Source organism: Petromyzon marinus, unplaced genomic scaffold, assembly GCF_048934315.1.
Source record: "Petromyzon marinus isolate PM22_M1 ecotype Great Lakes invasive population unplaced genomic scaffold, UKy_Petmar_22M1.pri1.0 PM_Scaffold_41, whole genome shotgun sequence".
NCBI lineage: Eukaryota > Metazoa > Chordata > Hyperoartia > Petromyzontiformes > Petromyzontidae > Petromyzon > Petromyzon marinus.
The window spans coordinates 117,426-140,980 of NW_027423402.1; the positions used below are offsets into that span (position 1 = coordinate 117,426).

The 23,555-nt window shown below is 46.0% G+C and overlaps 1 protein-coding gene across 1 annotated transcript; it reads right to left on the reverse strand.

Moving 5' to 3' along the window:
- Positions 1-1,049: 1,049 nt before the first annotated feature.
- On the reverse strand, positions 1,050-5,962 carry LOC142923313 (uncharacterized). The gene is made up of 3 exons (XM_076064375.1): positions 5,187-5,962; positions 4,031-4,126; positions 1,050-1,334 (listed from the first exon to the last, which is right to left on the reverse strand). The coding sequence occupies exons 1-3, from the start codon at positions 5,862-5,864 to the stop codon at positions 1,155-1,157; spliced, it is 954 nt and encodes a 317-aa protein (XP_075920490.1). The 5' UTR covers positions 5,865-5,962; the 3' UTR covers positions 1,050-1,154.
- Between the last annotated feature and the right edge of the window lie 17,593 nt (positions 5,963-23,555).

The following is a 23,555-nucleotide window of genomic DNA, read 5'->3' on the forward strand; positions in this document are numbered from 1 at the left end:
CCAAATATCCAGCAGGCGTCAGGGTCGGGATCCTGTATGCCAGGTGCGAGAGTTAAATCTCGCCTCCGTGGCGCATATTACCAACCCCGGGATCCCATCTAATCTAATCCAGTGCCAGTTGAGCTAATCGGAAGATTACTAGTTAACGTCCATGGATGGTGGTTAACTTAGCCCATTATCCCCTCAGGAAAGCTGAAATAAGTACTGCCTTTGGCTCCGCCACAGGAATGTGGAACTTCCACCACTGGCTTAGGGCTGCAAGCAGACGATGAGCTAAAGGAAATAACTTCACTTAATTTACTCATACCATGAGTGTGGTGAGCGGCATGTGGGGCTCATAGCGATAGCGTGGGGAGTGTGGTGAGTTGAGTGTGGTGAGCTTTGGAGTCTGGGGAGCTGTGGAGTGTGGTGAGCTGTGGAGTGTGGTGTGTTGAGTGTGGTGAGTTGTGTGGTGAGCGGTGGGGTGTGGTGAGCTGTGGAGTGTTGAGTTGTGAAGTGTGGTGAGTTGTGTGGTGAGCTGTGAAGTGTGGTGAGTTGTGTGGTGAGCTGTGGAGTGTGGTGAGCTAAGAGTGGTGAGCTGTGGAGTGTGGTGAGTTGTGGAGTGTTGTGAGCTGTGGAGTGTGGTGAGCTGAGTGGGGTAAGTTGCTGTGAACTTTGGAGTGTGGTGAGCTGTGGAGTGTGGTGAGCTGTAAAGTGTGGCGAGCTATAGAGTGTGGTATCTGTGCTTCTGTATCGCTGTGTATCTCCGTGTCTGTAACGTGGTAGTATCTCTGTGTCTGCGTGTATCTGCACAGACCAATTGCTCGTGGTTGCCAGGGCTCCTCTTTACTGATAGTCCAACTTCGAGAGCGCTTGATTGAATATTTCTGCAGTCGTGTCCAGGTTATAGCGGACCTGAAATTCACAACTCACGTGATGACCGCGGCTTCTGTGACAACCCCATAGCCTTAATTATGAGTTTTATTTTTAAAAACATTGTAAACCATAGGATTTTAACACAGGTGTGTAAATAAAGCAGTGAACCAACCAAGAAGAAATATCACAAGTGATTTTCTTCGGAAATAAATATTTATTGTAGTAGATAATAAATGAACATGTTTTTGTTATTATTATTTTTTTTCCCCCAGTTTTATAACAGTTCTATCCCGATTTCGCTATTGCCGCCGAATCCAGCTTGGCAGGCTGGGAAGACTCCAAGGGCTCGTTGTCTTCGCTGGGCCACCGCCGTCTTGGACACGTCTTCTTCCAGTCATCACGCTGCCAGCGAAGTCTTTCATCTTGCGGGGCCTCCCAGCGTCCTCCTTGCTGACGAGAAGCTTGCGGATAACCATCACCTGGGTTTGCACGCGGGACAAAGTCGCGTTCTATTTCAGCTGCTGCAATCGTACGGAGTTACGCACAGACCTGTGTATATTTCTACGACAGAACTGTGATCAGAATCACCGTCAGCTTCACAATGACAACTGTAACAATAGGCTCACGTGAATGCAGAACCATTTATGGATAGGGGAGGAATCCAGGGATGGAATGGACAGATATGTACACAGCTCAATTTCCAATCCAACCCAAAATTTATACGCATGGCATATCTTCAAGAATGTGTGATGTATAATGTATGATGCAGGAATGTACAATGCAATACCCAGTCAAACAATATTTGTTTCAATCTTGATTTGAAGCTTTCGTGACTGCAGGAATCCATTTTCTTTGGTTCTTTCGGTAAAAGTCACGTAGGTAGAAAAACAATAGATCACGAAGTTTCGATCGCAACACAAGCAATCGTCATCAGGTGGTCTTGCTGTGGTTGTCCCACCTGATGACGATTGCTTGTGTTGCGATCGAAACGTCGTGATCTATTATTTTTCTACCTACGTGACTTTACCGAAAGAACCAAAGAGTATAATAAATATTCTTAGCTCTTTCGGTAAAGTCACGTTGAAGGGAAACAAGAAAATAATAAAAAATATATAAATATATTGTTCTTCTTTGGTTCTTTCGATAAAGTCACGTAGAATGAGAATAAAATAATAAATTGATAAAATAAAATAACACAATAATATTTTCACGACGTTTCGGCCACAACACAAGCGGCCTTCATCAGGTGAAGGGACGAGACTGTCTGGTAGGACAGCGCTGGAGTGAAAGAGCCACGTTCAGATTACGGCTTTTAAGCTGTGTGAGAGGAACAAAGCGCCTTGACAAAGGAATTAGCATATAATTTAGCATTGAAATGGCTGAATGATTAGCTTGTGACTGGTCACAGAAATAGTTATGTTAAAAGTTAAAGCATACACATCTGCAGAGGCACCCCTTGACAATGGAATTAGCATAGAATTTAGCAATTGAAATAGCTAAGTTAAAGCATACACATCCGCAGAGGCACCCCTTGACAATGGAATTAGCATAGAATTTAGCATTGAAATAGCTGAGTGATTAGCTTGTAACTGCTCACAGAAATAGCTACGTTAAAGTCAGACCATACACATTCACCGAGGCACTTAGTACAAATCAAACAGGAGAATTTAGCATTGAAATAACTAGGCGAATTTAGCATTGAAATAACTGAGTGATTAGCTAGTGACTGGTCACAGAAATGACTATGTTGAAGTCAAGGCCTACACATCTGAGCTATTCACAGTACTATATAGTGAACCAATAAAAACTAAAATATAAATTACCTTAATGTTATCAATAAACTCTATATTCTCCAATCAGCTAAGCTACCAACAATAAGTCGTTATATATCACAATGCTATATGGCGAAAAAATGGGTGGATTCTTACCCTCAACTTTAGCAATTTATTATTGTATTCTCATTCTACGTGACTTTACCGAAAGAACCAAAGAAGATGAATCATTGCAGTCACGAAAGCGTTAAATCGAAAAATATATTGTTGTTTATATATTATATATTTTATTGTTTCCCTTCAACGTGACTTTATAAAATAATAAAATATATATTATTGTTTATATATTATATATTTTATTGTTTCCCTTCAACGTGACTTTATAAAATAATAAAATATATAGAAATATATATTATTGTTTATATATTAAACAATAATATATTATATATATTCACGGGGAAACATTTATTATACTTCTTTTGTTCTTTCGGTAAAGTCACATAGAATGAGAATAAAATAATAAATTGATAAAATAAAATAACACAATAATATTCTCACGACGTTTCGGCCATAGCGGGAAACAGAGCCACGGGGCCGAAACGTCGTGAGAATATTATTGTGTTATTTTATTTTATCAATTTATTATTTTATTCTCATTCTACGTGACTTTACCAAAATAACCAAAGAAGATGAATCATTGCAGTCACGAAAGCTTTAAATCGAAATTTATTATACTTTTGATTTAAAGCTTTCGTGACTGCAGTAATTCATATGCTTAGCTCTTTCGGTAAAGTCACGTTGAAGGGAAACAATAAAATATATAATATATAAACAATAATATATTTTATTATTTTATAAAGTCACGTTGAAGGGAAACAATAAAATATATAATATATAAATATATATAAATATATATTATATATAAATATATATTTATATATTATATATATTTTATTGTTTCCCTTCAACGTGACTTTATAAAATAATAAAATATATAGAAATATATATTATTGTTTATATATTAAACAATAATATATTACAATAATATATTATATATATTCACGGGGAAACATTTATTATACTTCTTTTGTTCTTTCGGTAAGTCACGTAGAATAAGAATAAAATAATAAATTGATAAAATAAAATAACACAATAATATTCTCACGACGTTTCGGCCATAGCGGGAAATAGAGCCGCGGGACCGAAACGTCGTGAGAATATTATTGTGTTATTTTATTTTATCAATTTATTATTTTATTCTCATTCTACGTGACTTTACCGAAAGAACAAAAGAAGTATAATAAATGTTTCCCCGTGATCGTTTCTCACTGGGACTCATCGGTGGATCGCGAGCAACGAGCGTTGTGTTGTCGGCTGTGTGCGCCCCCAGTGTTGCGACTCACCCCACGCGGGTTCCTCCTTTGGAAATAGCGGGCCTTGGAATTGTTGACAAACGCCTTCCGCACCAATTGTGGGCTCAGGCCGCCATCACGCGGCTTCTGTTCTCAGAGCAACAGCCAAGATGCACAATAAGAGGCACACACACGCACTCCCGTTAACGATGTGGAATCTCTGGCATGCAAAACAAACTCTTCACGCTCCGTATTTCCAAATGGAGTTCAGAAACATTACTCGACGTACAGGTACGAACATTATTTATGCTAGCTCGTTGATTCCTAATTTGCTCGTATTATAAAACGTAAGAGGTGTTTCTTGAATAATTACACAACACTGCTCTGAGCAACACTTTACAACGAACTTTCCCTGCACACTTCTGAATCACGCCGTGCTGCGTGTCTGGCCATGATTTTAAACAAACGGAGCTCCGGGCATGCGCTCTGTCCGTCCCTCTCCCTGAACCGGATCTAATGACTAGCCAGGTGAAGTATGGCCAAAACTCCCCACCATCCCAGTCCGCACCCACATCACCCTCCGCGGCCAGAGGGACACAACGACTAAGTCACGATGTGTCACGTCGCCTCATCTGCTCACTAGCTAATGCGCCTGTCCGATGCCGTGCCAGCAACATCCGAATAGAGACCTGTTATAGGCCTCGCACATTCTCCTGCAGGCCCCGCGGCTCTGTTTGCCGCTACAACTTGCTGACCCGCCCATACTGGACGTCTGTGAAAGACTAAAACAGCCTCATAGCTTATCGGACTGCTCCAGTCTCAAGAGAGATTCTGACGCTGTTCAGGTCCCCCGTACCTGCCTCCAAAACGGGGTTGGGTTGGTTCGGGTGGTGGTGGTTGTAGAGGGGGAGTGTGCAGGGGAGGTAGCGGAGGGGGGTAGCGGAGGGGATAGTGGGGGGGGGGTAGCGAAGGGGTAGTGGGGGGGTAGCGGAGGGGGTAGTGGGGGGGGGGTAGCGGAGGGGGTAGTGGGGGGGGGGTAGCGGGGGCGCAGGGGAGTAGCGGGGGAGGCGGCCTCAAATCGACCAAAATGCCCTCCGGGATCGATCTACTGTATACAAATTTGATATTAACTTATTTTAAAGTTGACCGCTACCCCCACGCTAACGTGTTATTTGACTGTTGTAGTGCGGCGGTGCGATGAACGTACCTTGCGTGCCCAAATCCACGCGATCACTTGCACTGCACTGAATCCCGTGCTGATTACGGAGATGACGGTCGACAAGAGGCTATGTCGGTGCTGCTCTCGCGGCTCCGGCGGTGGTTGAATGTCGCACGGCCTCTGCTCGGCGGGGACGTCTTCTCTCTCGTTGCTGTCCGGTATCGATTGGCTCGGAAAATCGGTCGAAGCAAAGTCGGCATATGCCATGGGGGCATTGCCACCAAGATCATCGGGATTTCCAAGAGGAGCAACATTGCCACCAAGATCATCGGGATTTCCAAGAGGAGCAACATTGCCACCAAGATCATCGGGATTTCCAAGAAGAGCAGCACTGCCACCAAGATCATCGGGATTTCCAAGAGGAGCAACATTGCCACCAAGATCATCGGGATTTCCAAGAAGAGCAGCACTGCCACCAAGATCATCGGGATTTCCAAGAGGAGCAACATTGCCACCAAGATCATCGGGATTTCCAAGACTAGCAGCATTGCCACCCAGGTTATCGAGATATCCAATCAGGGAATTAACCCCCAGGTGATCGCTCACCTTTAGTATGGAGGGTGGCAGCCAGATGGCCGGCTCCATCACCCCTTGCCAAGTGACAAATCCGACTAAAGACGCCATCGTGAGCATCACTTGGTACGGGTTGCATCTGGACACATCCATCTTTGCCGTTCGATCGCGATCACAACAGCAGAGAGCGGCTGCACTGCTCCTCCTCGTAAGACTCGACTGTGGCCCACGTGTTCAACCACGTGGGGTGGTCACGTGGCCCACTGGTTCGTAACGACAGTCCACGGTTGGAACCCAACGGGCCGCCCCGTAGCCATGGCAACGGGAGGTTGTCCACTCCACTGGCGAGTGTCTGTGATCTATTATTATAAAAATAATAATAGATCACAACGTTTCGATCGCAACACAAGCGGTCATCCTTAGGAGGAAAAAAATAATCCAGCAGTTGAACTGCTGAACGAGCAGTTCCACTGTTTCAACCTTGTTGTAACAGCTCTTAAAACAAGGTTGTAACAGCTCTCTCGCTGTTACAACAAGGTTATAACCTTTATCACCTTGTTGTAACAGCTCTCTCGCTGTTTTTTTCCGCCTGAGAACGGCCGCTTGTGTTGCGATCGAAACGTCGTGATCTATTATTATTTTGTTTCTACGTACGCGACTTTACCGAAAGAACCAGAGAGTAATGCCCCATTGATTTACATATTTTTTAAAATCAAGATCATCCTAGTATTGTGTGTGCACCCATTCCGTTTTCGTTCTCTTTGTCACCAACGACCGTGAATGGAGACTGAACACGCAACAATGGTGCCAAGTGAACAACGTTAATACGCATTCACAAAGAGAATTGATACTTTCTCAATAAAGATGGAATTCCGCACACACATTGGAATGATGTTGCCGTGGTGTTGTTCGTTCCCGCATTCGACTGGCAAATGCGGTGGTTGCCAGTTCGATCTCGCAGCGCAGCAGTTGATCCTCACCCCGCCTCTGTGAGCCCCAAAAGTTTGAATGGTAAACGCCACTGAGTGAACGGGCAGGTCATGTCTGCTGGGGTACAGTGTGGAGGAGACTTCTTCAACACGTCCCGCCAGCGTGAACGGGTAGGGCCACGCAGCTTTACACATCAACAATCGGCTGCGCAAACCACTCACTGATCCAGGGTCGAGGCTCAAGCCTGCTTTGCTTCTGATATTTGATGATATAAAGTTGTGAAAATAATTAAAGGTGATATTCTTTGGGTCTTTCGGGAAAGTCACGTTGATAGGTTCAAAGGAAATAACCAAAAAATTACATTATTAAAACTACGACGTTTCGATCGCAACACAAGCGTGATGACGAACGCTTGTGTTGCGATCGAAACGTGGTAGTTGTTATTTGTTGTTATTTTCTTTTAACCTATCTCCGTGACTTTACCGAAAGACCCAAAGAATATGAATTCCTGCAGTCACGAAAGCATTAAGTGAACAATAAAAGGTAATTGAAACAAACTGAGCTATAAAGGTATTTTTCAGAAGCGACCTATCACGAATGATAGTTCAAGAAATTGGCCGATCACGTGGACATGTGTAGCAGCTAAATTCTCTAAACGCACGTTTATAAATTGTGTTAAGAACACTGAAAGACATTAGTCTACCCAATGGTGATGATGGCCATGATCAGGATGGCATTAGGTGCGAAAGTAGTGGTCCCCGCTCGCCTATTTAACCGTGCAGTCATGCATTGTGTTGAGTCTATGATGCCAGTAGTATCCAGGCTTAAACCTGCTGAGCGTGGTGAGCTGTGGAGTGTGGTGAGCAGTGGAGTGTGGTGAGCTGTGGAGTGTGGTGAGCTGTGGAATGTGGTGAGCTGAGTGGTGAGCTGTGAAGTGTGGTGAGCTTAGTGTGGTGAGCTGTGGAGTGTGGTGGGCTGAGTGGTGAGCTGTGGAGTGTGGTGAGCTGAGTGGTGAGCTGTGGAGTGTGGTGAGCTGAGTGATGAGCTGAGTGGTGAGCTGAGTGGTGACCTGTGTGGTGAGCTGTGGTGAGCTGAGCGGTGAGCTGAGTGGTGGGCTGAGTGGTGAGCTGAGTGGTGAGCTGAGTGGTGAGCTGAGTGGTGAGCTGTGGAGTGTGGTACGCTGAGTGGTGAGCTGAGTGGTGAGCTGAGTGGTGAGCTGTGTGGTGAGCTGAGTGGTGGTGGGGCTGCTCGAGGCCCCCTGTAAGGGCGGAGAGGGGAGGAGGGTGCCCTGCGTCTCGTCGCCACGGCAACCCGCGCTGTCGCGCTCAGCCAAACAACGCGCCCGCTGCCTCCACTCACTCTCAGCCGGAGACTCAAAAAGTTCACTTCTTGCTGTTTTTAATTAACCATTATTGTTATTATCGTCGTCGTCGTCATCGATCAATCGAAGGAAATCCTCTCACTGAGTGTCAGATGGTGAGAGTCTAGTGAGAGAGATTAAGCACGTTAAAGACGCACTACGACAGAATGGCTACAATAATGCTCAAATTAACAGAGCACTGAATGCCAAATCACGATCGCAAAGCAATACTGCTGAAAGCGACCAGATTGTTAAAACAATAAAAATTCCATATATCTCAGGAATAACTGACAAATTAGCCCGCGTTTTGCAAAAGCAAAACATTACAGTAAGATTTGGTACAGTACACAAAATTCAAAAACTAGTATCTTGCACTAAAGACGCATTACCTAAATAATCAACAGAAGGTGTATATCGGATTAATTGTTCATGTGGCAGCTGCTACATTGGGCAGACGGGACGTAACATCAGTGTAAGACTAAAAGAACATCAGAGAAATATTAAATTATCTCAAACACAACTGTCGGCAGTGGCAGAACATGCTTGTCAACAAGGACACTCAATTGATTTTGACAATGTTGTAGTGGTGTGTAAAACTAATTATTACTGGCAAAGACTAATTAGAGAATCCATTGAAATTGAGAGGAACAAGAACAACTTTAATCGCTCTGACAGCTACCGGCTTAGTGCGGCCTGGAAGCGTATTATTAAATAATACACATTACATTTTGATTTAAAGAATTACTAATCTAAAACTCATTACAAATCATAACCAATGACTGATTACTAATCGATTATATAATTACAATATCCCCCTCCGCCTCTAATCTCTGCACCTGATATGAGTTAAGTGATGACGTCACCCTGCTGCTCTATATAAAACCGGGAGCAAGCGAGGGCTTTACCATTCTGGCGAATTGCCCGATGATGCTGGAAGTATTTACCAGCGAAACGTCGTACTCAAACTGTAAATGTGGATTCACTCTTCAACACACCGGTGGGCTAAAGTAGTGAATTATTTGTCTTTTGTCAACGTGACACTTTTTTTGCTGATTGGCCGTGTCGGGTGGTGGAGGGTTACGACACATTTATAAATAAACGCGATCTAACCCAAAAACCGTTAATATGAATAATATTGGTCGCGAAAGCCTACGTGTTAAACAGGAGGATGGTGATCGAGCGGTCTGAATCCCTTGGTGAGTAAAACGTTTCCCAGATGTGTAACTCTGATGATGATGGTGGTGGTGGGTGACGAGGCGAGGCGACGAAGACGCCGCCACTGTCGTCATCGTCACCCTCTCGACGACTCTTGGTGACTTGCGGGGCGCGTGCTGTGCGAGGAGCGGTGGTGCAGCGGTTAGCGCTACGCTGCGCCACGGACCCAGAGTTCGATTACCGCTCACGGCCTCAAATGAGTACCTGGTGCGGTGCGTAAACATCATCACTGGGGAGACAAAGGCGGCCGGGCGTGGTGCTGACCACCCACACCCCCCCCCCCCCCCCCTCGTGTACCATTCCGGCCTTCAATAGGTGCTGCTCGCTAACAGCACTTGCCCCTTCAGTCTGTTACAGGCTACACGGGGGATCTTTGTCGTGTGTGTGTGTATCAGCAGCGTTGACAATTCGCACGGATTTACGTTCATCAACGTGCACACCGACTTGACACACCGACTTGCCGTTGACGATTTAAAAGGACCGCGGTGTCGGCAAGCGCGGTGTGGCACACGCAAGGAGGCCCGAAAACGACACCAGAGCGGCCGGCAACAAACATCGCCACTCTTCGTATTTTGTAGAATGGATGCGAGCTTGCGTGACACACCTGTACGTGCAGTACGCGTCCCGAGTTGAGCAAGGTTACACCGTGTTTAGGAACTTGGAGGGGAAGGGAGGATGATGGTGATAATGGTTTTCCGGTTTTGGAGAAAATAAACTCGGAATGCGTCTGATCTCGGAAGCTCAGCAGGTTTGAGACTGGATGCAACTGGCATCATAGATGCATCGCCATGCATGACTGCACGGTTAAATGGGCGAGCGGGGACTACTGTATGGTTTGACAGCACGGGACAGCCCTACGTATGAATGTTGAACTTCATTCGCATCTAATGCCAACCGAGGCATGGCCATCATCACCGTTACTATTGTTATTTCTGTGTTCTTGCCACGTGCCTGGGGGGGAGTGGTGATGCAGCCGTGAGTGGACCACTGCCTTGTGGACTACCTGAGTTCCAGTCCCGTCCGGACGTAGCTGATAACAAACAACATCAAGTCTGCACTTACTAACGTGGACAGTACGGTCCCTTCGCCTGATGAAGGCCACTTGTGTTGTGGCCGAAACGTCGTGATTTTTGTTGTTTTATTTTTTACCTACGTGACTTTACGGAATAGAACCAAAGAGTGTGGTGAAGTATGGTCAAATACACCCCCCCCCCTACCACGACACGCACGGCGTGGAGAGGAGACCATCCAGCAGTGGATTAGCAAAACGTAACCGTACATGTACATTGGGTTTTATATGGACATTTCCAGGGCTTAATCTTTCATGACATTTTCCTGGGACCCCCCCCCCCAAATCCCCAGACAACTGCCCCCTACCTCTGACAGGGGGTGAATATTTTTTTCCGGAGCTTAGCCTGGACAGCTCCATCTGAGGGAGTGTCCTGTGTGTGTGTGGCAGATTTTACTTGGCAACTGGGCGTGTGTCCCAAGACGCCTCACGTGCCCTGTCTTGCCACGACCACACGCGCGTCAACGTTTGGCATGTTCGACATGACGCTTATCGTTCAGACCCCCTGTACTTACACTCCTGGATGGAGGCTTCGTCTCCACGCCATGTAGACCGTGGAGGTTTTTTTGACGATAGTTTATCTTGTTGGTCGGTACAGGTCGGTGAAGGTTAGTGAGGATCGGGGTTGCACAGTTATCGAACACCACTGGTTTGCCAAGGCTGGGAATCGAACCGTCATTAAAAAAAAACAGTCGAGCTCAGTCCAGGCTTCACAGGATGAATACAATACGTATTATTGCTCAATTACAATTTCGACTGTCCGTTTAATATCCCACATATGTAATATGTGTGTACGGTTTTTGGGTACAAATTGTTTGGCAATTGTTAGAATACACGTACATTGTTATCGATGGAAGTTTTATTCATGAAAGGTCAGTCTTAAAATACAAAAATGCGCTTTATATTTACTTTTAGAAAACGCATTTAAAGAAAAAACCCACTATGAGCCACGGCACTGCATAAAGACATTTGCGAGTTATGTCAAACTGCAGTGTCGTCTCGCCAGACACACTGAAATGGGATTATTTTGGTTCAGGTTAAAGCCTGAAATGCTCGTCTGTGAAAAGCCCTGCTTTTCTTATAATACATTGAATACATGCACGGTCATATGCCCTATGCTCTTAGTTTACAGATGTGAATGGGTCCTGGTGGTTTCAGATTTTCCCTGACACCGGCGGTAACCGGAGATGTGTCCCGTTCACCTGAAATGCACGCTGTTTAGATTTTTTGTTATATTATTTCTTCAGTGCTGCCAGACCTATACAAACAAGACAATATAGTTTTCCACATTTTCAAACTGATATATTTTTTTGGCATAATCGTGTGTTGTACAATTGTGCCTAAAATGTGCAGGTAAATATATTGCAATACAGTAGCATCTATAATATACAGGTAAATATGCCGTATGACATTATATGAGGGATTGGCCAAAACATTTCATTTAGCTCTTCTAATGCATTACTGTATAGCCTTTGATAAAATGGCCCAAAATGCACAGATCTCATCAATGCTGAGTGGGGTTGAATCTGGATAGTGCCTGGATGGGTGGCCATGTGCATGTCAGTTTCTTGTAAGTGGCTTACGTGTAGGGGAAGCAGAGGGCAGTGTAGTGAAATTCATGACATCGCTCTTTACTTCTCGGCTCGACTAACCCACGTTGACTACTAGTGCGTTGAAGTATGGGCAGCTAATCCCAGCAGCTCACGTGGCACGGTGAGGCCCTCATCCTGCACTGGATAACAAAAATGACCAAACATATACAAGGTTTTATATTACTTGATACACTAGTAAAGAATACCGGTTTACCAAAAGATATTCCGAAACTTGCTGGACATTGTTTAAATAACACTTACTTCTTATGGAGAGGGGATTTCTTTAAACAAAAGGAAGGAGCAGCAATGGGTTCTCCTTTATCCCCTGCTATAGCAAATTTGTACATGGAAAACTTTGAAATAAGAGCACTTGCCTCGAGCACATTAAAACCATCCTTTTGGTTTAGATATGTGGATGACACTTTGGTTGTCTGGCCACATGGTAAAGATACACTTAATGATTTTCTAAATCATCTCAATGCACAAAATCCGGCCATCCAGTTCACCATGGAAATGGAGGTGAATAACACACTCCCATTCCTAGATATTTTGCTTGGACATGGCTTAAACGGTAAAATAACACACAGCGTTTACAGAAAGCAAACGCACACTGATGCCTATCTGAATGCAGAATCACATCATCATCCAGCTCAGAAATCCTCTCTTATCAAGACGCTCATACATCGGGCTAAAACAGTGTCAGATGGTGAGAGTCTAGTGAGAGAGATTAAGCACGTTAAAGACGCACTACGACAGAATGGCTACAATAATGCTCAAATTAACAGAGCACTGAATGCCAAATCACGATCGCAAAGCAATACTGCTGAAAGCGACCAGATTGTTAAAACAATAAAAATTCCATACATCTCAGGAGTAACTGACAAATTAGCCCGTGTTTTGCAAAAGCAAAACATTACAGTAAGATTTGGTACAGTACACAAAATTCAAAAACTAGTATCTTGCACTAAAGAAGCATTACCTAAATTATCAACAGAAGGTGTATATCGGATTAATTGTTTATGTGGCAGCTGCTACATTGGGAAGACGGGACGTAACATCAGCGTAAGACTAAAAGAACATCAGAGACATATTAAATTATCTCAAACACAACTGTCGGCAGTGGCAGAACATGCTTGTCAACAAGGACACTCAATTGATTTTGACAATGTTGCAGTGGTGTGTAAAACTAATTATTACTGGCAAAGACTAATTAGAGAACTCATTACTAATCATAACCAATGACTGATTACTAATCGATTATATAATTACAATACCCCCCCTCCGCCTCTAATCACTGCACCTGATATGAGTTAAGTGATGACGTCACCCTGCTGCTCTATATAAAACCGGGAGCAAGCGAGGGCTTTACCATTCTGGCAAATTGCCCGGTGATGCTGGATGTATTTACCAGCGAAACGTCGTACTCAAACTGTAAATGTGGATTCACTCTTCAACACACCGGTGGGCTAAAGTAGTGAATTATTTGTCTTTTGTCAACGTGACACTTTTTTTGCTGATTGGCCGTGTCGGGTGGTGGAGGGTTACGACACATTTATAAATAAACGCGATCTAACCCAAAAACCTTTATTATGAATAATATTGGTCGCGAAAGCCTACGTGTTAAAAAGAAATTACATATCCAAGGTAAATAACAACAGTGTTGGTAATGACCATTGGTGGTAGTAAAACAATAAAGACAAGATAATGAAATTGCCAGAGAGGGCCTCCCAAAGCTATGAACTACTATTTATTTTACCAGGTAAGGCCAACTGAGCAATATAGCCATTTGTTTTCAGATGTGACCTGCTATCACAAAATAGCTCAAACGAAGTGTTTCTAATTGTGGAGGGGGAAAAGCCGGAGGGACCAGGAGAAAAATCCACACGACCACAGGGAGAGAGGCATGCAAACTCCAAATATCCAGCAGGCGTCAGGGTCGGGATCCTGTATGCCAGGTGCGAGAGTTAAATCTCGCCTCCGTGGCGCATATTACCAACCCCGGGATCCCATCTAATCTAATCCAGTGCCAGTTGAGCTAATCGGAAGATTACTAGTTAACGTCCATGGATGGTGGTTAACTTAGCCCATTATCCCCTCAGGAAAGCTGAAATAAGTACTGCCTTTGGCTCCGCCACAGGAATGTGGAACTTCCACCACTGGCTTAGGGCTGCAAGCAGACGATGAGCTAAAGGAAATAACTTCACTTAATTTACTCATACCATGAGTGTGGTGAGCGGCATGTGGGGCTCATAGCGATAGCGTGGGGAGTGTGGTGAGTTGAGTGTGGTGAGCTTTGGAGTCTGGGGAGCTGTGGAGTGTGGTGAGCTGTGGAGTGTGGTGTGTTGAGTGTGGTGAGTTGTGTGGTGAGCGGTGGGGTGTGGTGAGCTGTGAAGTGTGGTGAGTTGTGTGGTGAGCTGTGGAGTGTGGTGAGCTAAGAGTGGTGAGCTGTGGAGTGTGGTGAGTTGTGGAGTGTTGTGAGCTGTGGAGTGTGGTGAGCTGAGTGGGGTAAGTTGTTGTGAACTTTGGAGTGTGGTGAGCTGTGGAGTGTGGTGAGCTGTAAAGTGTGGCGAGCTATAGAGTGTGGTATCTGTGCTTCTGTATCGCTGTGTATCTCCGTGTCTGTAACGTGGTAGTATCTCTGTGTCTGCGTGTATCTGCACAGGCCAATTGCTCGTGGTTGCCAGGGCTCCTCTTTACTGATAGTCCAACTTCGAGAGCGCTTGATTGAATATTTCTGCAGTCGTGTCCAGGTTATAGCGGACCTGAAATTCACAACTCACGTGATGACCGCGGCTTCTGTGACAACCCCATAGCCTTAATTATGAGTTTTATTTTTAAAAACATTGTAAACCATAGGATTTTAACACAGGTGTGTAAATAAAGCAGTGAACCAACCAAGAAGAAATATCACAAGTGATTTTCTTCGGAAATAAATATTTATTGTAGTAGATAATAAATGAACATGTTTTTGTTATTATTATTTTTTTTCCCCCAGTTTTATAACAGTTCTATCCCGATTTCGCTATTGCCGCCGAATCCAGCTTGGCAGGCTGGGAAGACTCCAAGGGCTCGTTGTCTTCGCTGGGCCACCGCCGTCTTGGACACGTCTTCTTCCGGTCATCACGCTGCCAGCGAAGACTTTCATCTTGCGGGGCCTCCCAGCGTCCTCCTTGCTGACGAGAAGCGTGCGGATAACCATCACCTGGGTTTGCACGCGGGACAAAGTCGCGTTCTATTTCAGCTGCTGCAATCGTACGGAGTTACGCACAGACCTGTGTATATTTATACTACAGAACTGTGATCAGAATCACCGTCAGCTTCACAATGACAACTAACAATAGGCTCACGTGAATGCAGAACCATTTATGGATAGGGGAGGAATCCAGGGATGGAATGGACAGATATGTACACAGCTCAATTTCCAATCCAACCCAAAATTTATACGCATGGCATATCTTCAAGAATGTGTGATGTATAATGTATGATGCAGGAATGTACAATGCAATACCCAGTCAAACAATATTTGTTTCAATCTTGATTTGAAGCTTTCGTGACTGCAGGAATCCATTTTCTTTGGTTCTTTCGGTAAAAGTCACGTAGGTAGAAAAACAATAGATCACGAAGTTTCGATCGCAACACAAGCAATCGTCATCAGGTGGTCTTGCTGTGGTTGTCCCACCTGATGACGATTGCTTGTGTTGCGATCGAAACGTCGTGATCTATTATTTTTCTACCTACGTGACTTTACCGAAAGAACCAAAGAGTATAATAAATATTCTTAGCTCTTTCGGTAAAGTCACGTTGAAGGGAAACAAGAAAATAATAAAAAAATATATAAATATATTGTTCTTCTTTGGTTCTTTCGATAAAGTCACGTAGAATGAGAATAAAATAATAAATTGATAAAATAACACAATAATATTTTCACGACGTTTCGGCCACAACACAAGCGGCCTTCATCAGGTGAAGGGACGAGACTGTCTGGTAGGACAGCGCTGGAGTGAAAGAGCCACGTTCAGATTAAGACTTTTAAGCTGTGTGAGAGGAACAAAGCGCCTTGACAAAGGAATTAGCATATAATTTAGCATTGAAATGGCTGAATGATTAGCTTGTGACTGGTCACAGAAATAGTTATGTTAAAAGTTAAAGCATACACATCTGCAGAGGCACCCCTTGACAATGGAATTAGCATAGAATTTAGCAATTGAAATAGCTAAGTTAAAGCATACACATCCGCAGAGGCACCCCTTGACAATGGAATTAGCATAGAATTTAGCATTGAAATAGCTGAGTGATTAGCTTGTAACTGCTCACAGAAATAGCTACGTTAAAGTCAGACCATACACATTCACCGAGGCACTTAGTACAAATCAAACAGGAGAATTTAGCATTGAAATAACTAGGCGAATTTAGCATTGAAATAACTGAGTGATTAGCTAGTGACTGGTCACAGAAATGACTATGTTGAAGTCAAGGCCTACACATCTGAGCTATTCACAGTACTATATAGTGAACCAATAAAAACTAAAATATAAATTACCTTAATGTTATCAATAAACTCTATATTCTCCAATCAGCTAAGCTACCAACAATAAGTCGTTATATATCACAATGCTATATGGCGAAAAAATGGGTGGATTCTTACCCTCAACTTTAGCAATTTATTATTGTATTCTCATTCTACGTGACTTTACCGAAAGAACCAAAGAAGATGAATCATTGCAGTCACGAAAGCGTTAAATCGAAAAATATATTGTTGTTTATATATTATATATTTTATTGTTTCCCTTCAACGTGACTTTATAAAATAATAAAATATATATTATTGTTTATATATTATATATGTTATTGTTTCCCTTCAACGTGACTTTATAAAATAATAAAATATATAGAAATATATATTATTGTTTATATATTAAACAATAATATATTATATATATTCACGGGGAAACATTTATTATACTTCTTTTGTTCTTTCGGTAAAGTCACATAGAATGAGAATAAAATAATAAATTGATAAAATAAAATAACAATAATATTCTCACGACGTTTCGGCCATAGCGGGAAACAGAGCCACGGGGCCGAAACGTCGTGAGAATATTATTGTGTTATTTTATTTTATCAATTTATTATTTTATTCTCATTCTACGTGACTTTACCAAAAGAACCAAAGAAGATGAATCATTGCAGTCACGAAAGCTTTAAATCGAAATTTATTATACTTTTGATTTAAAGCTTTCGTGACTGCAGTAATTCATATGCTTAGCTCTTTCGGTAAAGTCACGTTGAAGGGAAACAATAAAATATATAATATATAAACAATAATATATATTTTATTATTTTATGAAGTCACGTTGAAGGGAAACAATATATATTTATATATTATATATTTTATTGTTTCCCTTCAACGTGACTTTACCGAAAGAGCTAAGAATATGAATTACTGCAGTCACGAAAGCTTTAAATCAAAAGTATAATAAATTTCGATTTAAAGCTTTCGTGACTGCAATGATTCATCTTCTTTGGTTCTTTCGGTAAAGTCACGTAGAATGAGAATAAAATAATAAATTGATAAAATAACACAATAATATTCTCACGACGTTTCGGCCCCGTGGCTCTGTTTCCCGCTATGGCCGAAACGTCGTGAGAATATTATTGTGTTATTTTATTTTATCAATTTATTATTTTATTCTCATTCTACGTGACTTTACCGAAAGAACAAAAGAAGTATAATAAATGTTTCCCCGTGATCGTTTCTCACTGGGACTCATCGGTGGATCGCGAGCAACGAGCGTTGTGTTGTCGGCTGTGTGCGCCCCCAGTGTTGCGACTCACCCCACGCGGGTTCCTCCTTTGGAAATAGCGGGCCTTGGAATTGTAGACAAACGCCTTCCGCACCAATTGTGGGCTCAGGCCGCCATCACGCGGCTTCTGTTCTCAGAGCAACAGCCAAGATGCACAATAAGAGGCACACACACGCACTCCCGTTAACGATGTGGAATCTCTGGCATGCAAAAAAAAACTCTTCACGCTCCGTATTTCCAAATGGAGTTCAGAAACATTACTCGACGTACAGGTACGAACATTATTTATGCTAGCTCGTTGATTCCTAATTTGCTCGTATTATAAAACGTAAGAGGTGTTTCTTGAATAATTACACAACACTGCTCTGAGCAACACTTTACAACGAACTTTCCCTGCACACTTCTGAATCACGCCGTGCTGCGCGTCTGGCCATGATTTTAAACAAACGGAGCTCCGGGCATGCGCTCTGTCCGTCCCTCTCCCTGAACCGGATCTAATGACTAGCCAGGTGAAGTATGGCCAAAACTCCCCACCATCCCAGTCCGCACCCACATCACCCTCCGCGGCCAGAGGGACACAACGACTAAGTCACGATGTGTCACGTCGCCTCATCTGCTCACTAGCTAATGCGCCTGTCCGATGCCGTGCCAGCAACATCCGAATAGAGACCTGTTATAGGCCTCGCACATTCTCCTGCAGGCCCCGCGGCTCTGTTTGCCGCTACAACTTGCTGACCCGCCCATACTGGACGTCTGTGAAAGACTAAAACAGCCTCATAGCTTATCGGACTGCTCCAGTCTCAAGAGAGATTCTGACGCTGTTCAGGTCCCCCGTACCTGCCTCCAAAACGGGGTTGGGTTGGTTCGGGTGGTGGTGGTTGTAGAGGGGGAGTGTGCAGGGGAGGTAGCGGAGGGGGGTAGCGGAGAGGGGTAGCGGAGGGGATAGTGGGGGGGGGTAGCGGTGGGGATAGTGGGGGGGGGGGGGTAGTGAGGGGTAGTGGGGGGGTAGCAGAGGGGGTAGTGGGGGGGGGGTAGCGGGGGCGCAGGGGAGTAGCGGGGGAGGCGGCCTCAAATCGACCAAAATGCCCTCCGGGATCGATCTACTGTATACAAATTTGATATTAACTTATTTTAAAGTTGACCGCTACCCCCACGCTAACGTGTTATTTGACTGTTGTAGTGCGGCGGTGCGATGAACGTACCTTGCGTGCCCAAATCCACGCGATCACTTGCACTGCACTGAATCCCGTGCTGATTGCGGAGATGACGGTCGACAAGAGGCTATGTCGGTGCTGCTCTCGCGGCTCCGGCGGTGGTTGAATGTCGCACGGCCTCTGCTCGGCGGGGACGTCTTCTCTCTCGTTGCTGTCCGGTATCGATTGGCTCGGAAAATCGGTCGAAGCAAAGTCGGCATATGCCATGGGGGCATTGCCACCAAGATCATCGGGATTTCCAAGAGGAGCAGCACTGCCACCAAGATCATCGGGATTTCCAAGAAGAGCAGCACTGCCACCAAGATCATCGGGATTTCCAAGAGGAGCAACATTGCCACCAAGATCATCGGGATTTCCAAGAAGAGCAGCACTGCCACCAAGATCATCGGGATTTCCAAGAGGAGCAACATTGCCACCAAGATCATCGGGATTTCCAAGAAGAGCAGCACTGCCACCAAGATCATCGGGATTTCCAAGAGGAGCAACATTGCCACCAAGATCATCGGGATTTCCAAGACTAGCAGCATTGCCACCCAGGTTATCGAGATATCCAATCAGGGAATTAACCCCCAGGTGATCGCTCACCTTTAGTATGGAGGGTGGCAGCCAGATGGCCGGCTCCATCACCCCTTGCCAAGTGACAAATCCGACTAAAGACGCCATCGTGAGCATCACTTGGTACGGCTTGCATCTGGACACATCCATCTTTGCCGTTCGATCGCGATCACAACAGCAGAGAGCGGCTGCACTGCTCCTCCTCGTAAGACTCGACTGTGGCCCACGTGTTCAACCACGTGGGGTGGTCACGTGGCCCACTGGTTCGTAACGACAGTCCACGGTTGGAACCCAACGGGCCGCCCCGTAGCCATGGCAACGGGAGGTTGTCCACTCCACTGGCGAGTGTCTGTGATTTATTATAAAAATAATAATAGATCACAACGTTTCGATCACAACACAAGCGGTCATCATTAGGAGGAAAAAAATAATCCAGCAGTTGAACTGCTGAACGAGCAGTTCCACTGTTTCAACCTTGTTGTAACAGCTCTTAAAACAAGGTTGTAACAGCTCTCTCGCTGTTACAACAAGGTTATAACCTTTATCACCTTGTTGTAACAGCTCTCTCGCTGTTACAACAAGGTTATAACCTTTATCACCTTGTTGTAACAGCTCTCTCGCTGTTTTTTTCCGCCTGAGAACGGCCGCTTGTGTTGCGATCGAAACGTCGTGATCTATTATTATTTTGTTTCTACGTACGCGACTTTACCGAAAGAACCAGAGAGTAATGCCCCATTGATTTACATATTTTTTAAAATCAAGATCATCCTAGTATTGTGTGTGCACCCCTGCCGTTTTCGTTCTCTTTGTCACCAACGACCGTGAATGGAGACTGAACACGCAACAATGGTGCCAAGTGAACAACGTTAATACGCATTCACAAAGAGAATTGATACTTTCTCAATAAAGATGGAATTCCGCACACACATTGGAATGATGTTGCCGTGGTGTTGTTCGTTCCCGCATTCGACTGGCAAATGCGGTGGTTGCCAGTTCGATCTCGCAGCGCAGCAGTTGATCCTCACCCCGCCTCTGTCAGCCCCAAAAGTTTGAATGGTAAACGCCACTGAGTGAACGGGCAGGTCATGTCTGCTGGGGTACAGTGTGGAGGAGACTTCTTCAACACGTCCCGCCAGCGTGAACGGGTAGGGCCACGCAGCTTTACACATCAACAATCGGCTGCGCAAACCACTCACTGATCCAGGGTCGAGGCTCAAGCCTGCTTTGCTTCTGATATTTGATGATATAAAGTTGTGAAAATAATTAAAGGTGATATTCTTTGGGTCTTTCGGGAAAGTCACGTTGATAGGTTCAAAGGAAATAACCAAAAAATTACATTATTAAAACTACGACGTTTCGATCGCAACACAAGCGTGATGACGAACGCTTGTGTTGCGATCGAAACGTGGTAGTTGTTATTTGTTGTTATTTTCTTTTAACCTATCTCCGTGACTTTACCGAAAGACCCAAAGAATATGAATTCCTGCAGTCACGAAAGCATTAAGTGAACAATAAAAGGTAATTGAAACAAACTGAGCTATAAAGGTATTTTTCAGAAGCGACCTGACTATCACGAATGAAAGTTCAAGAAAGTGGCCGATCACGTGGACATGTGTAGCAGCTAAATTCTCTAAACGCACGTTTATAAATTGTGTTAAGAACACTGAAAGACATTAGTCTACCCAATGGTGATGATGGCCATGATCAGGATGGCATTAGGTGCGAAAGTAGTGGTCCCCGCTCGCCTATTTAACCGTGCAGTCATGCATTGTGTTGAGTCTATGATGCCAGTAGTATCCAGGCTTAAACCTGCTGAGCGTGGTGAGCTGTGGAGTGTGGTGAGCAGTGGAATGTGGTGAGCTGTGGAATGTGGTGAGCTGAGTGTGGTGAGTTGTGTTGTGAGCTTTGGAATGTGGTGAGCTGATGTGATGAGTTGTGTTGGGAGCTGTGTAGAGTGTGGTGAGCTGTGGAGTGTGGTGAGCAGTGGAGTGTGGTGAGCAGAGTGGTGACTTGTGGAAAGTGGTGAGTTGTGGAAAGTGGTGAGCTGTGGAGTGTGGTGAGCTTAGTGTGGTGAGCTGTGGTGAGCTGTGGAGTGTGGTGAGCTGAGTGGTGAGCTGTGAAGTGTGGTGAGCTTAGTGTGGTGAGCTGTGGAGTGTGGTGAGCTGAGTGGTGAGCTGAGTGTGGTGAGCTGAGTGGTGAGCTGTGGAGTGTGGTGAGCTGAGTGGTGAGCTGAGTGGTGAGCTGTGTGGTGAGTTGTGGAGTGTGGTGAGCTGTGGAGTGTGGTGAGCTGAGTGGTGAGCTGTGGAGTGTGGTGAGCTGAGTGGTGAGCTGAGTGGTGAGCTGAGTGGCGAGCTGAGTGGCGAGCTGAGTGGTGAGCTGGGTAGTGAGCTGGGTGGTGAGCTGGGTGGTGAGCTGAGCGGTGAGCTGAGCTGAGCGGTGAGCTGAGCTGAGCGGTGAGCTGAGCGGTGAGGTGAGCTGAGCGGTGAAGTGAGCTGAGCGGTGAGGTGAGCTGAGCGGTGAGGTGAGCTGAGCGGTGAGGTGAGGTGAGCGGTGAGGTGAGCGGTGAGGTGAGCGGTGAGGTGAGGTGAGCGGTGAGGTGAGGTGAGCGGTGAGGTGAGCGGTGAGGTGAGGTGAGGTGAGCGGTGAGGTGAGCGGTGAGGTGAGGTGAGGTGAGCGGTGAGGTGAGGTGAGGTGAGCGGTGAGGTGAGGTGAGGTGAGCGGTGAGGTGAGGTGAGGTGAGCGGTGAGGTGAGGTGAGCGGTGAGGTGAGGTGAGCGGTGAGGTGAGCGGTGAGGTGAGGTGAGGTGAGCGGTGAGGTGAGGTGAGGTGAGCGGTGAGGTGAGGTGAGGTGAGCGGTGAGGTGAGGTGAGGTGAGCGGTGAGGTGAGGTGAGAGGTGAGGTGAGGTGAGCGGTGAGGTGAGGTGAGCGGTGAGGTGAGGTGAGGTGAGCGGTGAGGTGAGGTGAGCGGTGAGGTGAGCGGTGAGGTGAGGTGAGAGGTGAGGTGAGGTGAGCTGTGAGGTGAGGTGAGCGGTGAGGTGAGGTGAGCGGTGAGGTGAGCGGTGAGGTGAAGTGAGCGGTGAGGTGTGAGGTGAGGTGAGCGGTGAGATGAGGTGAGCGGTGAGGTGGGGTGAGGTGAGCGGTGAGGTGAGGTGAGCGGTGAGGTGAGGTGAGCGGTGAGGTGAGGTGAGCGATGCGGTGAGGTGAGGTGAGGTGAGCGGTGAGGCGAGGTGAGCGGTGAGGCGAGGTGAGGTGAGGTGAGCGGTGAGGTGAGGTGAGCGGTGAGGTGAGCGGTGAGGGGAGGTGAGGTGAGGTGAGCGGTGAGGTGAGGTGAGCGGTGAGGTGAGCGGTGAGGTGAGGTGAGCGGTGAGGTGAGGTGAGCGGTGAGGTGAGGTGAGCGGTGAGGCGAGGTGAGCGGTGAGGCGAGGTGAGGTGAGGCGAGGTGAGCGGTGAGGTGAGGTGAGCGGTGAGGTGAGGTGAGCGGTGAGGTGAGGTGAGAGGTGAGGTGAGGTGAGCTGTGAGGTGAGGTGAGGTGAGCGGTGAGGTGAGGTGAGGTGAGCGGTGAGGTGAGCGGTGAGGTGGGGTGAGGTGAGCGGTGAGGTGAGGTGAGCGGTGAGGTGAGGTGAGCGGTGAGGTGAGGTGAGCGATGAGGTGAGGTGAGCGGTGAGGTGAGTTGAGGTGAGCGGTGAGGCGAGGTGAGCGGTGAGGCGAGGTGAGGTGAGGTGAGGTGAGGTGAGCGGTGAGGTGAGCGGTGAGGCGAGGTGAGGTGAGGTGAGCGGTGAGGTGAGGTGAGCGGTGAGGTGAGCGGTGAGGTGAGGTGAGCGGTGAGGTGAGGTGAGCGGTGAGGCGAGGTGAGCGGTGAGGCGAGGTGAGGTGAGGTGAGGTGAGCGGTGAGGTGAGCGGTGAGGCGAGGTGAGTTGAGGTGAGCGGTGAGGTGAGGTGAGGTGTGAGGTGAGGTGAGCGGTGAGGTGAGGAGCGGTGAGGTGAGCGGTGAGGTGAGCGGTGAGGTGAGGTGAGCGGTGAGGTGAGGTGAGCGGTGAGGTGAGGTGAGCGGTGAGGTGAGCGGTGAGGTGAGGTGAGCGGTGAGGTGAGGTGAGGTGAGCGGTGAG

Bases quoted from the DNA above. Each gene is read 5' to 3' on its own strand.
- LOC142923313 (XM_076064375.1), bottom strand. From the start codon at position 5,864: ATGGATGTGTCCAGATGCAACCCGTACCAAGTGATGCTCACGATGGCG. The intron at 4,127-5,186 runs GTACGTTCATCG...CTCTGAGAACAG, and splicing joins CGTGGATTTGGGCACGCAAG to AAGCCGCGTGATGGCGGCCT. The intron at 1,335-4,030 runs GTGAGTCGCAAC...GTGCAAACCCAG, and splicing joins AAAGGAGGAACCCGCGTGGG to GTGATGGTTATCCGCAAGCT.